Source organism: Corylus avellana, chromosome ca4 (assembly GCF_901000735.1).
Source record: "Corylus avellana chromosome ca4, CavTom2PMs-1.0".
Classification (NCBI taxonomy): Eukaryota; Viridiplantae; Streptophyta; class Magnoliopsida; order Fagales; family Betulaceae; genus Corylus; species Corylus avellana.
In genome coordinates, this window is record NC_081544.1 from 12577226 (window position 1) to 12588328 (window position 11103).

The 11103-nt window shown below is 36.9% G+C and overlaps 1 protein-coding gene across 1 annotated transcript; it reads right to left on the reverse strand.

The window, feature by feature from the left end:
• Positions 1 to 4052: 4052 nt before the first annotated feature.
• LOC132177859 (serine/arginine-rich splicing factor SC35-like) lies at positions 4053 to 10878 on the reverse strand. The gene is made up of 10 exons (XM_059590335.1): positions 10697 to 10878; positions 10498 to 10576; positions 10019 to 10098; positions 9822 to 9888; positions 9201 to 9260; positions 7076 to 7285; positions 6787 to 6970; positions 6563 to 6691; positions 5995 to 6199; positions 4053 to 5868 (listed from the first exon to the last, which is right to left on the reverse strand). Exons 1-8 carry the CDS (start codon positions 10770 to 10772, stop codon positions 6686 to 6688), a joined length of 762 nt encoding a protein of 253 aa, XP_059446318.1. The 5' UTR covers positions 10773 to 10878; the 3' UTR covers positions 4053 to 5868; positions 5995 to 6199; positions 6563 to 6685.
• Between the last annotated feature and the right edge of the window lie 225 nt (positions 10879 to 11103).

Here is an 11103-nt window from a genome sequence, read left to right on the forward strand (position 1 = left end):
TTGTTATACAACGGTTTTAATTGACACATGATCAATAGGATTTGATAGCTCATGTCTAGGGAATGTGAATTTGTCTACACCCTAATTTGGAGTAATTTAGGTAGACAATTTGTATTAACTTAACATGAGTCATGCTTATCCATTTATTGTGTATAACTTATTAAGATATTTGATAGTCCATACCTAGGGAAGACAGATCGTACTGCATCTAGAGGTTAGGCAGACCATTTTGCCAACCAAATATAGATTATACTTATTTCTTAATAATGGTATTTTCTTGACTGCTCGAGTGACACGAGTCTTATCATACATAGAATGAGTTTTTCTTATTAAAATATGGTTGACCATTGTTATGCGGTTAAAAGTAAAATTAACCCCTATTCTTTCTCTTATCACAATCTACTTCTGCTTTCCTTTTATGCGTTTAATTTTCAAAACAAAAACAAATCAAACTTCTTTATATTAAGTTAGAATTAATCTTGACAAACTTGATAACAATACTAGAGTAGTCCTTGAGGTTTGACACCCACAATATAGTCATATCCTACAAAGATTCATTCTATTGCAAGTGGTTATTTTATTATTGATATTTTTGCACACAAAAGACCACATCATATGAATCATATAGGATTAGCAGTCTAGTATTCTTACAAATTACTTTTATTTCATTTCCCTTTATTCTTATGTTAAATATTTTTCCCATTTGCATGCGTAAGAGAAAGGGAGAAACAACCTTGAAACACTTCTTCCAAAAACATTCTTTTCAAAATTATTAACAAACAATTCATATATCCAAATACTTATAACACTTTTTAACACAACTACTTTTCAAATATTGATCTCATAAAAATAATAATAAAAAAACCTTTCTATATTTTTACCGCATTACCCATTAAAAACACATAGACAACACAATGGTTGTATTTTGATAGGAAAGCCATTAAAAAAAAAAAATCAAGGATTTTCAATTATGAAAGTCATTAAAACAAGACTTCATAATACAATGAAAAATATGTTTCTTGCAATTAATTTAAATGTTATATTGAAAGGAAATTTATGAGAGCTTCAAATCAAATTTGATATTTGATGATTTTGCTTCTCTAAAATAATTTAAATTTTGATTTACTTTTTTTCTCCAGCTCTGTATTCAGCCACCCCCAAATTGTTGTATTACCTTCCGTCATTTCCAACAATGTAAACAATCATTAGATAGCATTTTCACCAAATTCTTGAATGGATTTCTAGCACTTTTATCATGGATCTCAGCCAATGATCTAATTAAGCCTGTTAACGACATGTACCTTGAGAAATACCATGAACATGCAAACTTGTATAGATGCCAATGAGTGTATTTCCTTGCGATTCCCTAGCCCTGGATTCAGCCGAGGCAAGCCTCATCAAACCCTAATGCCCTACCAGCTAACCTATTTTCTCCTTGGGGTTCATTTCTCAAGTTCTTGCTTGGTGGCCGTACTCTCAAGCCTCCCAATCTACTAACATTTGCCTGCAATTCCACCAAACTTGCAGCATTTGCACTTATAAAGATTTCTTTAGTATACATAAAGGCGGTTAGCGATTAGCAGTTTTTTCAAAACCTAAAACTGCTAACTATAACTGTCTAGGCGATTAACGTTTTTTCCTAACTGCCTTCAAAAGCGACTAGCGATTAGCAATTAGTGCGGTTAACAGTTAATGCGGTTAGCGGACGGTTAATAACTGCCTGCCTTTTCACCTTACTGAAAATGGTATCCTCAAGGCCATTATGTGAGCAAGCCAAGGTCTTTCTCGATCCGGGTCAATGTAACCATGCATGAGGAACTGTTCTGCTTCTTCATCTACCAATTCTCTAGATCCGAGTCAATGTAACCATTCATGAGAAACTGTTTTGCTTCTTCATCTACCAATTCTCTAGCCCATGTGACCCATTTTAACGGGCAACTGTTTTGCTTCTTCATCTACCAATTCTCTAGCCCATGTGACCCATTTTGACGAGCAACTACTCGGCCCGAAACACCTGCATATTTTTATATTCAAATTTGAATAAGAAAGGGCAAACTATATATAATTTTTTCAAAAAGCTCTTCAAAAAATGTGTGCATTTACTCATTTTAATGAGAACGCAGGTGAAAAAGCTGCAGAAGAATTAAAGGAACTACTTTCTTATAGGATCCTTGACATTGAAAAGCCAAGGAAAGAAATGCAATCAATCAAATCTAGACTTAATTCTAATAAATCTAGCCGGATCAAAATCACTCACTTCACTAGTTAAGAAAAGTTTTCAATGCGATGTCGGTGATATTCTATCGAAGCCCACTAAAGTTAGGAGGAAGCACTAAATATTGTACTGATTGTCCTTCTGGGCGTCCGACAACTTGTCAGTATGAACTACCCCTTTTGAGCATTAATTACACTTCATGCCATAATGGATTGTCCTACTTAGGCGTATGACATCTTATTAGTACGGATTGCCTTTGCTTGGGCGTGTGGCAGACATGATTGTTGTGACACAAGGAGTGGCCGAAAAGTATTCTCCTTCACATGCAGTTGTCAAGAGTAATCTTACTGGCTAATATTTGTTGATGATTTTACTACTCATCGTAATACACTCAACGAACTGGGGCCGCCAGTCAGTGGTTCCCCTTGGAGAAGAGGGGGCTACTATGACAGCACTAGTCCTTGCCATCCAATGGGCATAACTTAGCTCGAAAGCTAAAAAAAGCCTTCTTGTTAGGCTCAAGGGCCAACAAGACCTGATGTGGACCAAGGCTCAAGTGGGCACTTAGAACATTCTCAGCAGACTCCTTATAAGAAAGTTTGTCCCCTATGTGTAGGAAATATGTCCAAAAAATCGCAAAAAAGGTCTCCCGACAAACTCCCTATGTGCTTTCTTAAACCATTAGATGCTACAATGGAACCCAATACATTGAGTTCTACTGTAGCAATCCAAATCAATATTATATTGATAAAACTGATGCATTTTCTCTCTCCTCTCTCCTCTCTTCTTCTTCCCCTTCTTTCCCCTGCATTTTCTTTTCTTCTTCTCCGTTGAAGCAAACACAGGCTTCTATGGGAAAAGCAATGACAACCCATTTGTAGAGGCCTTCCCTTAACCCACTTTGCAAGCTTAATATCAAAGAGACGTCTAATTTTGTCGTCATTTCCAATGGCCAGCAACAATATCAAAGAAGGTGAAGGATTTCTTGAGGTTTCAGCTCAGAGGAGAAGAGAGGGAATGACCTTGGGGAATGAGACGAGAATGAAGGCTCCTTCAACACCTGGCAGACCTGTTTTCAGCTTCAGCGCTAGGAATCATTGGAGAAGAAATCGCAGATCGGATCTGAGTCCTCAAACTTGACGCAAATCGGAGAAAAAATCAGACACAAACGGGAGAAGAAATAGCATACGCAAACTTGAACTATTGGAGAAGAAAATGACGAAATCACAGGGAAGAAGAAATGGCTACTGCATTGGAAAGAAGGAAGAAGAAAATATGAGGGATAAAGAGAAATTATAAATTAAAGAAATAAAATATAAAAAAGGTCAAATAAAAAAAAATATATTTTAATGATATAAGAAATGATTAAGAGAAGCTATTGGGGTATATTTTAACATAAGAAAGCAAAAAGTAGTTTGAATCATTAAATGTAAAAAAAAAAATGAAGAAAAAGCTGCAGAAAATGCTCTTAGTAAATGATATCACCGGTGGAAATAATTCATCTACCCGTACTCAAAATTGTCAAGAACTAAAAGAAAATCAATTATATGATGACCCAATATAAGTACGGAAATTAGAAATAGGAGGAAAAACCATTATTTTTTCCTTTTTTTGAGCTACCTAGAAAATATTCAATACATCTAATATAGTGCCTTTTTCCACTTATACTGATACATCGATCTGTCCCGAGTGAAGTTCACAACACTCAAATATAAGGGGAGTACTATATATATCGGATATATTGGATATAAGAAATAAATAATATTTTCAAACCTTAGGTTGGAAAAACAATTTGGATGAACCAAAATCAATTGATAAGAAACAGTAATCATTGAGCTTTTCAATTCTTTGGTTGAACCAAAATCAATTGATAAGAAATAGTAATTATTGAGCTTTTCAATTCTTTTCCCCTCGGTTGATATAACAGTTAACGTCCGTCAGGTACAAGGCCGAGGGGAAAATGATTGCGCCATTTTAATAAGGATTTGCTCTAGTTTCTTCTACAATATTACCTAAGCCAAATCCTTTGAATAAAATACAAGAACATGTTGTTGCCACATCCACTCGAGAAAACGTGATGCCTAGCTATTGAGTGATGCGTTTTGTTCCAATATTTAAACTCATGAACAGAAGGAAAATTGAGGCTATGGCCATGGCAAATAAATTAAACCCACCTCCAAAACATGAATGTCCTAGCATGCATGGTGTTAGCATACTGTGGCTTGAGGAAACTGAGCTAGGCTCTTGCACTGCAGAAGCAATAATTCTGAGGACGATTCCACAAACCCCCTCGTAGATAGCATTCCTAAAGCGCTTACCGAGCTAAGTACCACAAGTTGCACATCTCTCCCCAGCTCTGGATTCAGCCTCATCAAACCGTAATGCCCTACCAGCTAACCTATTTTCCCCTTGGGGTTCTTTTCTCAATTACTTGCTTGGAGGCAGTACTCTCAAGCCTCCCCAACTACTAACCTTTGCCTGCAATTCCACCACACTTGCTGCCTTTGCACTTATAAAGATTTCTTTAGGTGTTGATCCCTCGATTGATCGACCAGTGCCATTTACAACCGCCCTCCCTTAGAAAGAGGAGCCCTTTTGTTCTGTTGTTGGTCTAGCTGCAGCTCCCTTGTCGTTCATTCCCTTTCCCTCCTGCATCAAAGCAATCATTCTCCCTGTTTTACATGGATCACCCCTACCTCACTAACAAGGCTTTACCTCAATTCCTAGCTGGAACCCCTTCTCTTGACCTTTGGTTCGAGCCTTTGTTTGTACCAAGCTCTACACCCATTTCCAACTCCTTAATCACAAACAATAATCAGATTCCGGCAATGCATAAGCATGGCAAGCAAGGTAGAAAAAAAGTTCAATAAATACAAGCAGAACCAACACTAGAGCACGCAAGATGGATGAGAATGTCATGCTCCTAAATATAATACATTTGATATTATCAGGGCCCATATGAAGAAAAACCCTAAGGAGCACAATCAAGATCCTGAAGAGAAAGTAAAAGGTGATCTTGTTTATTATCATAACGCCAGTATTAAAATTATCTCGTCTCAAATGAAAAAATAATTGAGACAAGAAACCAAACATAGAGGCAAATTTTCATAGCATAAAACCTGTAAAGGTGAGATAACTATAAATCCATCAGCACAAAGCAGAAATATCAGGCATTCTTTAGACCAGCAACACAGCTAGGCAGTCATAATCAGTGCCACAACGGCTGGTACCATTGCCAACCCAAACCAAGCCAGGTAGCAGTGGTTATTCTAATACTTCAAAGTAAATCACGAACCAATAATAGAACAGAACAGGCATCAGCGACCACTTCACAGCTACAGTCATGGACCCATGTGCTAAAAACATCTCACTACATTAAGCAGCAGAAGTTATGATCTTAGAGGATTGGGGTTAAATATTGTTGAACTCTAAAAATCCTAATAAATTATTAATCATAAACTTACTACCATGCCTCATTATTCTGGCTGCAAAATTTACACCAGCACTTAGGGCTCACATATAGAATTTGCAGCTCAAGTTCGGTATCCACATCACGGTTAATGAATCACAGGTCCATCTCATATCTGCAGCATCAGCTACAGCTAAATACACCTTCACCTTGTGTCTTTAAACCATCACAGCAACTAGAACATCTTTTAGGGCCAATTTTTTTTCAACATCAGCGAAGAAGACCAAAGAGGATTATCAGTTCAGAATCAGAATCCTGAAGGATATACATGGCTTTTCAGAAACAAAGAGGTGAGCTATATAAATCTTACCAAAGATGTATCATCCAGAGAAAATTAGTTAACACATTTAGCCCCCAGCAACCCGCATACTGCTAAAACAATCACACTTCTATAACCAGCATACTGCTGCAACCAGCATCAATATCACGATCATCCATCTACAACTTAGGAACAGCATCAACGGCCATAATTCAACATCTGCCTATCAAGCCCCAGTCATTGTTCCCGAACATAACTATAAAACCCAATAAATAGCTCATGATGAATCAGGAGAAACTAGAAAATAATAATAATAATAATAATAAAACATAACCAAACATGCTGAAATTGAGAGGGAGTGATTGACAGACTATAAAGACAACAACAAAATCAAATGTATAACAGTAGACAGATATAAAGAGCAACCCATATTAAGAAACAACACTATAGAAGCTGAAATACCCACCCACAGAATATGAAGTCCACAAAATACAAAAAAGACCAACCTACAAACTACAAGGTCCATTTTTGTTTTTTAGAATAGTAAGTTACACACACACACACACCCATCGATTAGGTCCAAGATAAGTAGTTAAACACCAAAGAAGTCCAGTCCTACCAAAACTAGCACTTAACATTCTGATAAGAACATGCACGGCAATCATGAGTCTTCATATTAGCTTAACAGCCACAAGTACGCCACTCAAGATGTCTCCATGAATTTCCATGAAACTCGCAACAATCATTCCTAGGAGAAAAGAATCAGGAAAGAGTTAGATCACTAAATTCATTAACTGAAAAAAGTTAAATAATTTATTTCAAACTGTTAGAATGATGACTCACATCATCCGACTTCCGAGGGGATTGGCTTCGAGAATCAGCAGGACGTCCCCTAGGCGAAACACTACGAGGAGTTGGGGACCGTCGATCACGGCTGCGCCTGCCAGGACTTTCATCCCTAAGAGACCGAGACCTGCGAGGGGAAGGGCTTTTGCGAGGACTAGGGCTATGCCGAGCAGGTGAGGCACTGAGACAAACAGACGGGATCAGCACATTATAAGAAAGCAAAACATGTCTCACAATAATAACAATAATTAATTAAAACTAAAGAAATAATAAAATTAGTCTATACCTATCAATTGATCGACTTCGGCTTCGGCTTTGGCGCTCATCATCATAACGGCCTCTTCCTCGGGCCCTATAGTAATCAGGACTCGCACTGCGGCTCCTGCTCCGGCGACGATAATCCCTGTCCTTCCCATACCTGTCACGATCATACCTATCAAAACTTCGACTGCGGCTTCTTCTCCTGTAATCACGATCTCTGTAGTCATCCCGGGACCTGGAAACATTAATAATTAGTTTTTACAGAATTGCTTGTGAAGCACAAGGTCACATAAGCTAAAAAAAAACAAAGCTGCTGTTTCTTTTATTCTCTCTTTACTTGGGCGGCTGCTGTTTTAGCACCTTTAGTGATTAGCTTTAATGACTTTCTTGTTCTCTTTTTTCCTTCTATTTAGGAGTTCTCTTGTATAATTCATGTGTACTAGGGTTACGCCCCTCTGCGCCTTTTGATATACTTCATTACTTATTAAAAAAAAAAAGCTGAACATGAGTGCTAAATTAGCTTTAAACACAGATAAACAGCAAAAAAAGTCGTGCAGTTAACCGATATTCAGACATGGCTTTATTGATCAACCAAGCTCCAGCAACATGCTGGGCATCTCATTAATTTTGTAGTAACCGTCTCAAAGCATGACTTCAAAAAACATCGTTGACTATCAATTAGTAGTTTAGTACCAATGAAAAGCCAACCAAACTCCTTGTGGACCTAGATATGCTGTATTTAATTAAGAAATGAACAGAGTATGGATATCAAACAAGATCACATAGTGCCAACAACTATGGTTGACAAAGGACAAATCTGGAAAACCTGCCTACGCTTCATTATATGGCAGGCTTTACAGTCAGAAACTAGTGAATTCAGGGTTTGGATTAGTAGAGTAGAGAAAGAGGCTTAGGCTTTTTTTTTTTTTTTTTGGAAAACATTTTTTTTCATTTATCTATGTAGTGGACAGAAATTATTGGTCAACAAAAAATGATTTCCAGGTCAACAGAAAAATTTTCCTCAAGGGAGAAAATGGTTTACGCCCCTAGAGAGGCATAAGAAATTTTTCAAAACTTTGGCTCCCCTCCCCCAAACCACAATACCACTCACCTTTGCAGAGGAACTGGTCTGCCCTCCTCCCCTATCTTTAACTTCTTGTTGGTAATATTTATCATTGTCGAGCAATTTTGAATGGTTTCTGTTTGATTTCCAATTGCAGTTCCAAAAAAATTCGTACTAACCAACCCATGAAAAATTTGTGATTTTCCCAAAAAAAATCTCTCAGAAATCATTTTGCATTGAAACAAACGCAACATTGGCATTTGTAATTGGTTGAGGTTTAAAATATTGAATCTAGTAGGTTTGATGAGCTATTTATGGCTTATGAGTAAAGAAAATCTAAGACACTGATTTTTTTTTTTTGAAGTAAACGCCAATTTATTAAAAAGCGCAAAAAGGTGCAACTCAAGTACACAAAAAGTACAACCAATTGATTTTTAATAAACAGCAAGTGATGACCAGGATGGAGAGGCAGATTAAAAAAAAAAAGGATTGCGAGTTTTTAGGCTTTGTAAAATCCATATTTCACATGCTCAATAAGACAATATAGATTTTCAAACAGCCCATATCTACAACATTCATCTCAGGCTATAAAGGGGTAACTTCCAGGCAAAGACACACATCTATCAGGCAAACACCAATGGCATCTAAGCCCAGCCTTTCCCTGGCAGAAGGCAACAAAAGGTCATCAAATCACAGTTGTTCTACACTTCCCAACTTACTATACAATAACAGATTTTTAAATACCTTGGATAAGCTTGACACACAAAAAAATGTTAGTCAAAAGATCATTTAGTATCATCTATCCAAGAGATCATTCAGCCCAATTGGCGACTCTAATATATGACAATGCAACAGTCCATGTTCTTTACGCGTTAATATTAATTTTACTATGCATCTCAAAACACCAAAAAGCCCAGAATCCATACAGAAAGCTCTCTATTTCTCCCTAACATGACATTTGACCAATGAAGCTATCAGAAAATATATGAGCAGATTACAAGATTGAGATTTAAACAACACAGAAACCAAAATGATTATGCACCAAAAAGTGTTCTAAAAAGACAAGGAAAAAGAAACAAAAGGTAACCTTCTCTGAGGACTGCGACTTCTTGACTTTGGTAATGATTCGATAATCCTCCCTTTGTGACTGTAATACAAACAATTAGAAGACACAACATCAAATAAATCCTGGATTCTGATATATACATGCAAGAAGTACATGCAATACATTTTAAAAAAACCAAGTATAATCTACAGAAAAAGAATCAAACGATTGTCATATTGAATCGTGTGCAATTCAATTAAGGAAAACAACATAGAAGCTTAATCACAAAATACAACAACATTCGCCGCGCCGGGGGGGGGGAGAACATCCATGACCAATGCAAACTTCTATATGCACCCATTTGGCACAGGAATGCATTGTCCCAGAATATTTTAAGGCACTTGGGTCAAAAACTGAAGAAAAACAACTTTATTTAAGAATTCTATAGAAATAGCATCAGTAGTAGCAGATAACATTATTAGAAATGCAACTATAATAGTCCTATAGACAGAAGGTTGGTTTGGTATATAATATGGATATCATCAATCTATCTGGCATGATGTAATTTGTAACTAGAAATTCAACCCCACGTCGAACACTGACAGCAAAAATGGCACCATTATAAGAAATGCACACCAGTTCAAGCATAATTTTAGAACTTACATCCGCTCTGCATTTGGCCCGTATTTTGCAAACTGAACTGTTATCTCTCGACCATCGACAACTTTTCCTAATAAAGAAAAAGTGAAAATCAATATTGTCAAAGCAGCCAGCAATCAATTACCATATCAAAGAGATATGATATAAAAAACACTGTTTTCCATAAAAATAAACATTGAGAGAGAGAGAGAGAGCTATACCATCTAGCCTTTCCACTGCTTTCTGTGCCTCATCAGCGTATTTGTACCGCACAAATGCAAAGCCCCTTGAGTCACCAGTCCTAAACCACGAAAGATATGGTATGACAAGCAGGAATAAAGCACTATTTACCTCTTAAGAAAAAAAAAACCTTTTCATATAGTCCTGCTAAACTAAACCACATCGGCTTTATTGAGTTGATTAATTCATATTTTCCAGACTCAAAGGAAATCAAACAACAGAAAGCAGAACAAAAATGAAAACCATAATCCAGGACGCACAAGTTCCCCATTTATTAATAAGCAGCATCCAAACAAATTTTTTTGAACATAAAATAAGAGACATTCATTACTCGCAAAAGGAAAATTACTTCCTTCGAACTTAAAAATAAAACTACACCAACAAAAATGAATCAAATTATTTTTTCCAATTTTCCCCGCAGCCAAACAGATTATTAGAAAAAGAAAAGGCGCAGCTGTACCTCCGATTCCTGGGGATGAAGATATCCACGACCTTGCCATACTTATCAAAATACGGGAATAAATCATCCGCAGTCGTCCCTAAAATCCACACCCAAACAGGCAAACATTAACAACAGCAAGATCCAACACAACATTCAATAAGCAAATATTTTTCTACAACCTCCAACAAGAAAAATAATCTAGAGAGAGAGGGCATACGGAAGGTAATGTTGAGGACGAGGAGCGAATAGGTGTCTGCGATGTCCGGAGGGCCTGTCCTTCCGAAGTGCGACATGTTTGGTTCGGAGAGAGAGACGAAGAAAGCTTGGATTTGGGTTAGGGTTAGGGTTTGTGGTGGGGAATAGGGCTGAGGAGTGAACTTTCTTGAAGAGTCTTGGGTGGTCTGGGTTGTGCATTTTGAGATTGTTGGAGATTCGGCACTTTAATTACGATTGCTGCCATTTTTTTTCTTTTTTCTTTTTTTCTTTACTTTTTTAGAATTTCTCTTCACAAATCTATTATATATTTCATAGTGAAAAATGATAAAGGCATAACTTAAACCTAACTTTGACCCAACTTTTTTCTTAAGTTTTTATTTTTAAAAAACCTGTCTCTGGAGGAGTGAG

Coding starts and splice junctions, on each gene's coding strand:
- LOC132177859 (XM_059590335.1), bottom strand. CDS start 10,772: ATGTCGCACTTCGGAAGGACAGGCCCTCCGGACATCGCAGACACCTAT. Junction 9,889..10,018: donor AGCAGTGGAAAGGCTAGATG/GTATAGCTCTCT, acceptor TTTCTTTATTAG/GAAAAGTTGTCGATGGTCGA. Junction 9,261..9,821: donor GGGCCAAATGCAGAGCGGAT/GTAAGTTCTAAA, acceptor TTTGTATTACAG/TCACAAAGGGAGGATTATCG.